This window comes from Ascaphus truei, chromosome 17 (assembly GCF_040206685.1).
Source record: "Ascaphus truei isolate aAscTru1 chromosome 17, aAscTru1.hap1, whole genome shotgun sequence".
Lineage (NCBI taxonomy): Eukaryota > Metazoa > Chordata > Amphibia > Anura > Ascaphidae > Ascaphus > Ascaphus truei.
The window spans coordinates 33,790,624-33,804,513 of record NC_134499.1 but is presented as its reverse complement, the minus strand read 5'-3'; the positions used below and the strand labels follow the sequence as shown (position 1 = coordinate 33,804,513).

The window sequence follows — 13,890 nt, the reverse complement described above, 5'->3', positions numbered from 1 at the left end:
TTAGCATTCAATACCCTGATGACGGTGATATGATTACCAACGGCATAGAATGATGGACGGATGTAGCACACCTAATGCTCCATTTATTGCACAATATTGGGTTACTGCTTTGCTGTTTAATGCAAGATTTACAGTCGCTCCATTCAAAGAAACGGAGCCTCAGGCAACAACATCGCATGATTTCACGCGGCACAATGTCAGGTGTTTTCACGCGATAACGGGATTGGTGATGTATGTTGTGTCTGTACCATTTTGTACTTTTCTGATGCAGCTCTTAATTAATGTTGATTGAAACCTAATCTTTGTATCAAAGTGACAATTCCCACTGTACACCTCTGATATGATACAGTAACTCCTGGCCTAGCAATACTATATGTGTTTCTAATGCGCGTGTGAGATCTCCCAGGACACAGCTGAGATTTCCAGTGGGTATCGTAGATAGTAGCAGACCCTGCGTTTGTGTCTTGCAGATATTGCCCCATTGATACTCACCAGTGACAACAGAGATTACACAGCAGTGGTGGGACAAAGCGTCCTCTTGCAGTGTGATGTGTTTGCGTTCCCTCCCGCAGACATCTCATGGTAAGTAAACATTCAGGCCCATATTTAGTAAGCACTGCTACTCCTTAAAGCTGCAGTTCAGTCTTTTTTTTTTTTTTTATTAATTTTTTTACTTCAATAGTTTCATGTGTGCAATCTCTAATTACCTAAAGAACTGTATAGCTGCCGGTCAATTCGTTCTCCACGTATTGAGAGGCGAAATTTGGTGACATAATTAGAGCTGGCATATGTTTTTATTTGCTTCTGTCAGTCAGTGGAAGCTCATGAATATTCATGAGCACTCCTGCACTGACATGTGCTAGAGGGAGGACAGGGCTGACAAAGGGGTGTGCCAGGGCTTGTGACAGGACATGAAGGGGCAGTGCCTTAGTAAATGGCTGTTAAAATAGAATACAAGAAAATTGGTCTTTCAAAGTTGTTGTTTTTTAAAACAGAAAATGCTAAAAGTATTTTTTCTTACTACAAAACTGATTTATTAAAAAAAAACACACATGCAGGATATTGACTGAACTGCAGCTTTAAGACAGTTACTGGCGACAAAAGACACATTTGTTGACAAAAACGATGTAACAATTGTGATAAATGATTACTATCTATAACATTTCGACAAATTTCCCAGCACCGTACATTGTTGTGTAAGAAAAGCAATACAATACCACACACTGGAACAGTATGTACAGGGGACTCTGCTCCAAGGAGCTTACACTCCAAAAGGAAGGGAGATTCTAAACAGAAGGTAAAGGAGAAGTAAATTGGAGTGTTTCTACAAGTCCTGAACGTGCCGTGAAGCTGGCTGCTGGGATACTAATATATATATATATTGAGCATGAAGGAAAAGGAAAAACCTATATACCATACTAAATGCACAATGGTTGTTAAAAGAGAAAAAAGACATTCCATAAATGCAGTAACCTCATATTATAAAAAATAAAAATGGAACAAATTATGTTTATTATATCTTAAAGGTTTTTTAAGAGACACAGATCACTTCTGCCAGTAACCGATTCTGGCAATTCTGTAATCCAAAAATATAAACAAAATCAGATCTTGAATAATAAGAATAATCATTATGATAAAAAGAAAGGGGAGGGGGGGGAGGACAAATATATACCCAACATGAATCCACAAAAGTCAATATTTTAAAAATGTCATTATAATACCAACATTTAGTCAATGAAACATGCCATGTGTAACAGTACCCTATACACAGGGGTGTTTAACCAAATTCAAAAGATTATCTATGTGTATAGAGAACTGTACTCATATTTATTTAAAAACAGAACTCATTGAATTCTATATAATTACACTTATTATAACAAGAAGCAGAGGATGGAGGATATCAGTTTGTCCAGAAGAGCACAACAACACAGAAGCCATGTCTGCATCTATACCAAGGTGCTGGTATCAATGCATTCATTGAGGAAAGGGTACCTAGCATATAAATTCAAAATGACTCCCTCCTGCACAGGGTCCGGAATCTATCTCCCCCCCCTCCCCACACACACAATTGTGGGGGGGGGGGGGGAAATGTTCCAGAACCATAACAGCCAGGAGCCCAGGATTCCAATTGTGATGTATACTAAAGTATCTAGATACACTATGTGTAGTAATACCCCTGGCAATGTTTCACCTATGTTCAAGGAATCTTACATTGAGAGGACAAATAGTCCTCCCAATGTATTGAATTACACAGGGGCAACACAGCATATAAACCACATATGTTGTCTGGCACTCAATATATCCTTTAACCATGTGGCTATTCCCTTTAGATGTGATTTAAAACCACTACCTAAATGTATCTGTTGGCACATGATACATCTTGTCCTCATGCACTTAAAGTTACCAATAGCGGATGTTAAACTTGCTGTTTGTGTCTTTTTTTTGTTTACTAGGTGTTATGAGGTTTTTGATATTAGTGGCTTTTCTATAGACAACTGTGGCCTTTTGGGGAAGAATTCCAGCAAAGGAGTTGCGCCCAAACGTGAACTTTTGCTCTCAAACATTCTCTTGTGAGATTGACTCATGAGTATGACCCCATCTTGATTCTTAACTTTAAGAAGTGACTCTTGAATGAACAATTGATCATACCCTTTTTCTAGGAAACGATTCACCAGTATTTGAGACTGATAATCAAAATCAGTTTCTACTGAGCAGTTTCTCTTAATTCGACTAAACTGACTCTGAGGGATGTTTTTCAGCCATTTTTTGTGTGACAACTCCTAGCGTGCAGATAACTATTGGTGGATACCTCTTTAAAATATACATTAGTCTGTATATTTAGATTCTTATCCACCTTTATGTGCCCGGTATAGGCACTTGCATGTAAGTGCATATCTTACCATGTTTATGTGCTAAAAGTATTATGTGAACGTACTTCCCTATATTGCTCTTTTCGTTCTCACATCTTTCCTTATCACGAGGAGAGCTGAACATTGTGAACATTTTTGCTGCTGCTGGGAATTGGGAACAATTCAACTGTTCAAGCTGCACCACATCAACTTATCTCTCACAAGTTTGGCTTTTATCTACGTTAGAGAGCTTCCTATCTTTGCTTTATCCACGAACGGTGGAAGGTCTAAAAAGACTATATACTCCTCGTGGTTACAGTGAGTAACTGTAAGGCCCATATCATTAGGTGAAAATCTAGAAAAGATGTCTTCAAGGCAGGGGCGTACTGTAGCTATAGCCCAGGCAAAGCCCGGGGGCCCATGCTCTTGGGGGGCCTGCTCTCCCCCCCTGTCGGTGGCCCGGCCCCCTGCCCGCACATTAATTCCCTGCAGCGGGCAGGAAATCCCTTCCTCTGCAGAGCATCCGTGGGTGGGCGGGCCTAGGTCAGGGGACGGGGCCTCAAGTAGTGCAGCGTGGTGCTTCAGCTGCAGCCTGAGTGACAGGCTGGGAAAGGTGAGAGGGAAGGGAAGGGGCGGGGCCTCGGTCAGTGGGCGGGGCTGGAGCTGCAGCCTGAGAGACACGCTGGGAAAGGTGAGAGGGCAGGGAAGGGGCGGGGCCTCGGTCAGTGGGCGGGGCTGGAGCTGCCGCCTGAGAGGCACGCTGGGAAAGGTGAGAGGGAAGGGAAGGGGCGGGGCTGGAGCTGCAGCCTGAGAGACAGGCTGGGAAAGGTGAGAGGGCAGGGAAGGGGCGGGGCCTCGGTCAGTGGGCGGGGCTGGAGCTGCCGCCTGAGAGGCACGCTGGGAAAGGTGAGAGGGAGGGGAAGGGGCGGGGCCTCGGTCAGTGGGCGGGGCTGGAGCTGCAGCCTGAGAGACAGGCTTGGAAAGGTGAGAGGGAGGGGAAGGGGCGGGGCTTCGGTCGGTGGGCGGGGCTGGAGCTGCAGCCTGAGAGACACGCTGGGAAAGGTGAGAGGGGGGGGAAAGGTGAGAGGGGGGGGAAGGGGCGGGGCTTTGGTCAGTGGGCGGGGCTGGAGCTGCAGCCTGAGAGACACGCTGGGAAAGGTGAGAGGGAGGGGAAGGGGCGGGGCCTCGGTCAGTGGGCGGGGCTGGAGCTGCAGCCTGAGAGACACGCTGGGAAAGGTGAGAGGGAGGGGAAGGGGCGGGGCTGGAGCTGCAGCCTGAGAGACACGCTGGGAAAGGTGAGAGGGAAGGGAAGGGGCGGGGCCTCGGTCAGTGGGCGGGGCTGGATCTGCAGCCTGAGAGACACGCTGGGAAAGGTGAGAGGGAAGGGAAGGGGCGGGGCTGGAGCTGCAGCCTGAGAGACACGCTGGGAAAGGTGAGAGGGAAGGGAAGGGGCGGGGCCTCGGTCAGTGGGCGGGGCTGGATCTGCAGCCTGAGAGACACGCTGGGAAAGGTGAGAGGGAAGGGAAGGGGCGGGGCCTCGGTCAGTGGGTGGGGCTGGAGCTGCAGCCTGAGAGACACACTGGGAAAGGTGAGGTAAAGCACAGGGGTTAAAACAGACACGAAAGGGAAGAAGTCAGAAAAGAAGAGACACAAATAGAAAATGAAGTACAAGAGAGAAATACATAACAGGGAAAAGAAAGACATGAGAGAGAGAGACCAAAGAAGAGAGAGAGAGGGACCCCAGAGAGAGGCAGGGGCAGAGAGAGAGAGAGAGAGAGGCAGGGGCAGAGAGAGAGAGGCAGGGGCAGAGAGAGAGAGGCAGGAGCAGAGGCAGAGAGAGTTGGTGGCCCTTGAGGAGTGCAGTTGGCCACCCATGCTATAGAGGAACTGAACGGCTGCCCTCATATACTGCACACCTATAAGTAAGCAGGATTATGAGGAGTAGGGGCCAGGGTCTTTTTGAAGCTGGGCCCTTTCTCCTTTCATGCTGGCTTGATTGTGCAGTGCAATCAGTGTAGAGGCTGGGGGACTCTTGCAGGGGGCTATCTTTGTAGTGACCAAAAATGAAACATTATGGCATCTGGTGCATGGTTACTGTAGCAATGCGTGAGCTTCCTTTTCAAGTAAATGGAAGGTGCTGCATCACTACCCGTGTGTCTCCTTGCACCACAATGAGTACAAGTCTAAAAGTGAAGAAACCATCAAAAGTCCGGAAAATGTGGGGTTTACCTAATGATGGTTTGAATTGTATGTCCAGAGATGCTCGTCTCACACCTTCAATATGAATTCCTCTCCTGGACGCTCTCTCGGACCACGATTACATCGCACCCTCCCGCAGACAGGGCGCTTCCAGGTTGCATTTTATGACATAGATTAGGGGTGACCAACTCCAGGTCGAAGACTGAGCCACCTGTGCCAATGCATGGACTGATTGACTCACATGTACTGAAGCAGGGACTGATTGAGCGACCTGTGCTGAAGCAGGGATATCCTAAAAACCTGACCTGTTGGTGGCCCGAGGACTGGAGTTGGCCACCCCTGAAATAGACTCTCAGGTTAGTGTGCTTTCTTGAACTAAACAGTTAAGAAATGTCCATGTGTAACAGCATTGAATGGAGGGACGGTGCTGTGCTAGTGCTTTAGAGTTATACAATGAGCTGTAAGCTATCTCCTGGGACCTGAATGTGTCTAACAACTTACCACTACTTGTGTATTTTTGGTTAGGATTCGGGATGAGAGTGTAACACGGCTGCACGGTGCCCGGTACCATATCCATGAGAATGGCACAGTGGAGATCCGGGAGACCGAGGCACAGGATGCTGGAGCCTACACATGTTGGGTGACAAATGCAAGAGGAGAAACTGCCCTGAATGCAAACCTGATACTTCGAGGTATTCAGCACTCCTTGCTTTTAGCGTGTCTGCATGGCTTGCTTGGGACTCTTTGTACGACCTTCGACTCAACTGCCATTGTAATCTCATTTGCAATATATTGTCGTGGCCTAGAGTTTGGTGCGAAGAATTTACTCTGAGACATGATATCTACCGTGTTGGGTTCTTTAGCAATATATTTTCTTTTTTATTACTTGAATATTTAGAGCCTACGAGGGTGTCTTTGTCCCCTACGAATCCTTGGGTAAGGCGGTCGCACAGTGTGACACTGACCTGTCACGTTCAGTGTGACACCCATCTGCGTTCCAGTCTGAGAATATCTTGGTGGAAGAATGGGCAAGAAGTGACTGAAGGCAGCTACAGGTACATCTTTATACATCCCAGTATCTGTGAGCTCTAAAATGCTACCTTACCTAAAATGTATTGGACTCATGTTTAAATTGTCCATATCTTGAGCTGTCCCTTTTATGGGTGCTATAGGATAAGTTGCTCACCATGGAAGTAACCCAAATAGTATATACAAAAGAGAAATATTGTCCTAGCGCAACCAAACAATTAAAACATAATATGCTTTATTTCATCAATTATAAATAGGCTTAAATAGCAAAATGAATTTTAAAAAAAACACCCTCATCTCACCTTCTGCCAGTGGTAACATAGCTTTAGTGCTGGAGGCGCTGGTCCAGTCTAACTTAAGGTATGTTACTATTGGCATATTATGTATATTATTGGGAAAAAAGGGGGGGGGGGATTCCCAGAACTCACGCACGAATAAAGGCAAAAGTGTATTCTCCCTTTCCTCGTTTGCTGTGAGCTATTTTTTGGCTATTTGTATTTGTTTGCTGTATTATCCAAGTTTTGTACTTTTTGCTTCAATTGACATTTTCGCTTGTTCGGTCTGCAGAATACAGCTGCAATCGGACACCTTGATAATTCCCAGTGTGGCCTGGGAGGATGGGGGTAACTACAATTGTACTGCACACACCTCACTGGACAGCATGACGGCTGGGACTCACTTGACTGTGCGAGGTGGGTACCATGTGGTGTGTTATATACGTCGTTCTCTGTGAATAAGGGAGATTCACTGTCTGTGTTGGGGGATCTGGATGTTTTGCACTTGTGTTTGGAAGCATTGGTAGCGTCTTTGTGAGCTCCTATTAGAATGAACATGACATTGTTCCTTTCTCTTCTTTACAGATGTTCCAAGTCCCCCTGGAGAGCTGCATCTTTCTGAAAAGCAGAAACGCAGTGTGAGATTGTCCTGGGTAGCTAGTGATAGCCACAACAGTCCAATCTCAGGTGTGTGAAAGTCAGAGAGGTTGAGCATTCCTAGCTGTATATCTCTGTGCTGGCAAAGAGATGTGTATGTATATAAAGAAGTAAGAGTGCCTATTCAGAGCAGCATGTTTGTACAGGTGGAAGAGACTTTAATTTACCCAACATCTGTTCTAATATATTGCATAGGCAGCTGTTTGTCTGTGTGTATAGACCGGTGCATGTACCCATGCACTCCATATATCTTCTCTATGTTTGCATATGTCACAGAATTCATCATACAGTCAGAGAAGAGCTGGAAAGAGCCGGGGAAATGGGAGGACCTAATCGTGTGTCCAGGAAATGTCACCTCGGCTGTTCTGCCTCTAACTTCTTATTTAAATTACCACTTCCGTGTGATTGCTGTAAATGGAATAGGAAGGAGTCCACCAAGCGCTGCCTCTGAGAAATACAGCACCCCTCCCACAGGTATCCTCATATTAAATTCTGTGTAAAACACAATTTTATCATTTGCTGGAAATTGTGTTATCTGTCACAAAGTGTTGCTGCATTTGGTAACTCGTGTCTCATAAGTGAGACAATGAATGAGATTTGATATGGGTAGCAGCTCATTGAATTCTATAGCTTTGGCCTTTCTTTAACCCACCACAGTACGCTTATGTCTGTGTATGAAGTCAAATACTTTGGACAGCGGAGATCCAGAGAGAGAATTAGGGAGTGATGATGAAATTACCTAGCAACAGGATAAGGAACCCTTGACATTTCTTTGATGAAGTCCTTGTGAAATTGACTAGCCAGCTGCAGCAATGCAGACAGAAAGCTGGGATGGGACTTAATACTCCATATGGCAAATGCTAGCCGTGGAATTATCCAGCCTTTACTACCTGAAATAAGACTGAGATTCAGTGACTGAGCTCTTAGCTGGTGTGGAATGGTTGGCACCCATGTTTATACTGCTGCAGAGGAGCATTGAGGTACACTACAGTACTTCAGCTGGAAGAGTGGGGTGAAAAAGCATACTAGGACTAAGGGAGGATACAGATTTATTCAAGAATGAGCGATGTATTCTCTGACTGTTTCTTTCTCCTAGTTCCTGATAGGAACCCACATATTGTTCATGCTGAAGCTGACAAACCCAATGAAATGACTGTAAAATGGGAGGTAAGCAATTTCCTAGTGCTATGAAACAGAGGCTGAGCTGTACTCTGGGGAAACAAAATGGAAGAACACTGGTATTATGACTTAATAAACTCAATAGGAGTTGATTAAAAAAGCAGGATTATTATTATGTTTGAGTTGAGTTCTCTATCTGTTCTCATTGTGCATAGCCTGCTGCTTTTATTAAATTCCAGATTTAATTACAAGATTCTTCCTATCCAGAATTTAGTCTCGCCTGTCTCATTAATGTTTGGACTTTGCCAACATTTGGAACAAGCACAGATAGTCTTGAAAATGGAAATCACAGAAGACTCAGTTTTTTTTTTTTTTTCAACAAAATCTGGATATTTTTTTGTCACTGAAACCCTCATAAAATGTCTAATCAGGTGTGTTATGATGAACTGGCAAAGATTGTACATTAGATTATTACAAAAACTTCACAAAATTGTCACCATTTGTATACAGTATATTCGCCCAGACAACACAAACTGAGAATTCAATTGGGTGGGTGGCTAACCTATTCTGCATGCTCATTTTCATCCTACATTTACATATATAAACACAGATTTGCTAAGTAAAATAGAAACTGCTATGTAAATGTAAAGTTAAAACTCCAGAGTCCTCCTCGTATTCAATAACAAAATAAACAAAAACATCATTCTTATTGAATACAGCACTCACTTCGGTGTACGTATTATAACATTATTTCAATTGCAAATTGTCCAAAAAGTGTAATTTAGGTAGCAATTTATTTTGGTCTTTGTAAACCTACGTGATTCCTATTGCCTCACCTTGCCCTAACTTTTATATGTAGAGAAGCGTGAATTTTTTTGACGGATTTGGATCCGCAGTGGATCCCGCCGGTTCCTTTGGGCTGCGGATCAATCTCAAAAAAAGGGCGATTTGTGTTTGGCGGATTTTTGATTATTATTACCCATACACTCCGCGGATTCCGCTATCCTTCTTAAGGATCCGCCAACGGATTGCTGAATCCGCGGATTGGAATCCACAAATCCGCCAACGGGTTGTATCCAATGGTGGATTTTGATTAATCCACGTGGATTCAAACCGACCAAATGCATCAGCGCATTCTACACCACAAAACTGATTTTGAGGGGGGGCAAGATGCGAGAAAATCCGGGACACGGATTTGGGCAGATTCATCCATCTCTACTTATATGTACTCTTTTTGTTATACAATGTTATTGTCCTGTCTCCCACACTGTACTGCGATACGGTATTTTGGCGCCATACGAATAATGCTATTTATATTATTTGCAATATATTAAAACATAGTCTAAAATGACAAGATAATAATGGTGTGTTTGTTTCAGCCTCTGAGATCAGAGGAGCAGCATGGACCGGGACTGGAGTACAGAGTCAGTTGGCGGCTGCAGGGAGTGGACACAGACTGGCATCATGAACGCGTTAAAGGGCACGAGTTTGTTATAAAGAACACCCCGAGCTTTGTTCCCTATGACATTTACGTCCAGGCTGTTAATGAGCTGGGAGCTGGTCCCGAGCCACATGTGCACACGAAATACTCCGGAGAGGACAGTGAGTAGTTTGTATGAACGGATCGTCCTCATTTACTTAACTGTTCCAGGGGTTTATTGCGCGCCGCTAACCGCATTCACGCCACTGCGCTAATGCTTCCTGTCTATTTTATAGTGACCAAGTTAGACCTATTTTGGCATTTGATGCACTCCTTGTGGTCATTTATGATCTTACATTAAATGAGTTACTTTGCCAACATGCAAATGACATTATGTGACTAGAAGTCAGTGTAATGTTGCGTCTTTTTGTTAATGTATGTAACTGCTTTGCATTAACGTTGCTTTCTTTGCATCAGTGAGTCATTTAGGAATGGTTATGGGAGGAGTCGCTCAGCCCAATATCATGGTGATATTTATCCCAGTTTATCCCTGCATCGCCTGCTGGTTCCCATTCTCATTTCTCCAATTAAATCTGATGCCGTAGGTCTGAGTCGGCATTACCCCCTTGAGTTGGCATTACCCCCCTGAGTTGGCATTACCCCCAGTGTTCAGGGTATTAGCAACAGAGAACATACAGACGAGCCAACGAGTATTTTAAAACTTGCCTTAAACTTGCCGGGTACATGCTGGGTACATGCTGGGTACATGCTGGGTACATTTCAGTGACATTTCTGCAGACAGACTAATGGCCAATCGGATTAACACAGCAGGAGTCCCTGGCAGTCCCATTCAGGTTGAATGGGACTGCCAGGGACCCCCTGCTGTTAATCCGATGGGCCATTAGTCTGTCTGCAGAAATGTGTGAAATGTTGCAGCATGTACCCAGCATGTACCCAGCATGTACCTGGGTCTTTTTGGTGATTGCCCCAGGTTTGTTTTAGAATACTCGTCGGCACTACAGTACCTCAAATTACAAACCAAAGCTGGTGCAAACTGAGCAAAAACACAGCACTATGCTATAAAGTAAATGACATAATCTCACGCACAACAGTAATAATAATATCAGGGTGTGTGTATTTTACTCTGTTTTTGCCTGTGCTCAGGACCGATGCAAACTGTGCGTGCGGGACATCTTGCGCTCCCCGGAAGCCGTACCTGTGGGGCGGTTGCAGGGTGGTGGTGCCTGAGGGAGCCCACTGGAGGGGTCCTGACCTGGAAGTTTGGCCCCAATGGAATTCTGGCTCAGCTTCCATAATTGTCACCTGGGTGGGCTCCCTCCATCATCACCGCTGCTCCAACGCCACAGGTGGGTTCCCGTGGTGAGAGCGAGTTGCCTCTGCAAGCGCAGGGCCCGGCGCAGTCACACCATCACTACGGCCCTGCCATGGTGAACATTATGTATAGTGGTTAACTTGTGAAACAAGTGGAGGTACTGGACCATAACGCTTCTGGTTGGCTTAATATGAATGAAAGTATTTGGTGGTATTTGTCTCGGAAGCTCCTGATGCAACTCCGCTGAACATGGCTGTGGAAGTTCTGAACAGTTCTTTAGTAAAAGTCTCCTGGACGGGAATTACCCAGGACAGAGTGCGAGGACATCTCTCCGGTTACAAGGTAAAGACCTTCTTCAGGCCACACAGGAAGCTGTGCACAATAGCTGTCAGCTTAGAAGAGCCGTGATTTGCATGTAGGGTAAAGAAGCAGGAAATCATGATATCCGTTTGGGTAAATAGACTTCATTTCAATATTATTATTGTTGTCTTTTATGTATAAGGCTGCGGACATAGTGCGCGCGACACTGCGCATGGCACAAACAAACGAATTACCTTAAACAGTCCAGCCGTAAGGCAAGCGACGTGGCGCGCGTGGAAGCGCGGCAGGATTTGGAGGAGACAAATTGATTTTTGACGTGACGGCTGCATCACGTGAGCGTTTGAGCCAATGAGGGCGAACCAGCCTAGTGACGTCACGGCCACGCCGCCCCCCTCTTTCGCACGCGCCTCCTTGTGATCTGTCAGGCACGCGCCTGCACTATGGCTGCAGCCTGAAGCACCAACATATTCCATAGCGCGGTACAATTTGGGAACAAAATGATATGTTACATAAACAGTATGACATACCAAAAAAGAACAAACAAGTGCAAACAGATAAAAGGCAGAGGGCCATGCTCCTGACATGCAGTAATAACACAGGCAGTATGCTGTATATTTCAGTAGGAACACAGGCGGTATGCTGTATATTTCAGTAGTAACACAGGCGGTATGCTGTATATTTCAGTAGGAACACAGGCGGTATGCTGTATATTTCAGTAGGAACACAGGTGGTATGCTGTATATTTCAGTAGTAACACAGGCGGTATGCTGTATATTTCAGTAGTAACACAGGCGGTATGCTGTATATTTCAGTAGGAACACAGGCGGTATGCTGTATATTTCAGTAGTAACACAGGCGGTATGCTGTATATTTCAGTAGTAACACAGGCGATATGCTGTATATTTCAGTAGGAACACAGGCGGTATGCTGTATATTTCAGTAGTAACACAGGCAGTATGCTGTATATTTCAGTAGTAACACAGGCGGTATGCTGTATATTTCAGTAGTAACACAGGCGGTATGCTGTATATTTCAGTAGGAACACAGGCGGTATGCTGTATATTTCAGTAGTAACACAGGCGGTATGCTGTATATTTCAGTAGGAACACAGGCGGTATGCTGTATATTTCAGTAGTAACACAGGCGGTATGCTGTATATTTCAGTAGTAACACAGGAGGTATGCTGTATATTTCAGTAGTAACACAGGCGGTATGCTGTATATTTCAGTAGTAACACAGGCGGTATGCTGTATATTTCAGTAGTAACACAGGCGGTATGCTGTATATTTCAGTAGGAACACAGGCGGTATGCTGTATATTTCAGTAGTAACACAGGCGGTATGCTGTATATTTCAGTAGTAACACAGGCGGTATGCTGTATATTTCAGTAGTAACACAGGCGGTATGCTGTATATTTCAGTAGTAACACAGGCGGTATGCTGTATATTTCAGTAGGAACACAGGCGGTATGCTGTATATTTCAGTAGGAACACAGGCGGTATGCTGTATATTTCAGTAGTAACACAGGCGGTATGCTGTATATTTCAGTAGGAACACAGGCGGTATGCTGTATATTTCAGTAGTAACACAGGCAGTATGCTGTATATTTCAGTAGTAACACAGGCGGTATGCTGTATATTTCAGTAGGAACACAGGCGGTATGCTGTATATTTCAGTAGGAACACAGGCGGTATGCTGTATATTTCAGTAGGAACACAGGCGGTATGCTGTATATTTCAGTAGTAACACAGGCGGTATGCTGTATATTTCAGTAGTAACACAGGCGGTATGCTGTATATTTCAGTAGGAACACAGGCGGTATGCTGTATATTTCAGTACTAACACAGGCGGTATGCTGTATATTTCAGTAGGAACACAGGCGGTATGCTGTATATTTCAGTAGTAACACAGGCGGTATGCTGTATATTTCAGTAGTAACACAGGCGGTATGCTGTATATTTCAGTAGGAACACAGGCGGTATGCTGTATATTTCAGTAGGAACACAGGCGGTATGCTGTATATTTCAGTAGGAACACAGGCGGTATGCTGTATATTTCAGTAGGAACACAGGCGGTATGCTGTATATTTCAGTAGTAACACAGGCGGTATGCTGTATATTTCAGTAGTAACACAGGCAGTATGCTGTATATTTCAGTAGTAACACAGGTGGTATGCTGTATATTTCAGTAGTAACACAGGCGGTATGCTGTATATTTCAGTAGTAACACAGGTGGTATGCTGTATATTTCAGTAGTAACACAGGCGGTATGCTGTATATTTCAGTAGGAACACAGGCGGCATGCTGTATATTTCAGTAGTAACACAGGCGGTATGCTGTATATTTCAGTAGGAACACAGGCGGTATGCTGTATATTTCAGTAGTAACACAGGCAGTATGCTGTATATTTCAGTAGTAACACAGGCGGTATGCTGTATATTTCAGTAGGAACACAGGCGGTATGCTGTATATTTCAGTAGTAACACAGGCGGTATGCTGTATATTTCAGTAGGAACACAGGCAGTATGCTGTATATTTCAGTAGGAACACAGGCGGTATGCTGTATATTTCAGTAGTAACACAGGCGGTATGCTGTATATTTCAGTAGGAACACAGGCGGTATGCTGTATATTTCAGTAGTAACACAGGCGGTATGCTGTATATTTCAGTAGTAACACAGGCGGTATGC

At 44.7% G+C, this 13,890-nt stretch overlaps 1 protein-coding gene across 5 annotated transcripts in view; it reads left to right on the top strand.

Moving 5' to 3' along the window:
• The window catches only part of CHL1 (cell adhesion molecule L1 like), a 90,226-nt gene that overhangs the window by 56,864 nt on the left and 19,472 nt on the right, over window positions 1-13,890 (top strand). For all 5 annotated transcript variants that reach the window (XM_075574720.1, XM_075574719.1, XM_075574721.1 and 2 more), the window contains exons 11-19: window positions 471-582; window positions 5,574-5,740; window positions 5,947-6,103; window positions 6,645-6,769; window positions 6,938-7,039; window positions 7,286-7,483; window positions 8,106-8,176; window positions 9,508-9,730; window positions 11,108-11,223. In XM_075574720.1, coding sequence (XP_075430835.1) covers window positions 471-582; window positions 5,574-5,740; window positions 5,947-6,103; window positions 6,645-6,769; window positions 6,938-7,039; window positions 7,286-7,483; window positions 8,106-8,176; window positions 9,508-9,730; window positions 11,108-11,223 — 1,271 coding nt within the window. The remainder of the gene's footprint in view (window positions 1-470; window positions 583-5,573; window positions 5,741-5,946; window positions 6,104-6,644; window positions 6,770-6,937; window positions 7,040-7,285; window positions 7,484-8,105; window positions 8,177-9,507; window positions 9,731-11,107; window positions 11,224-13,890) is intronic.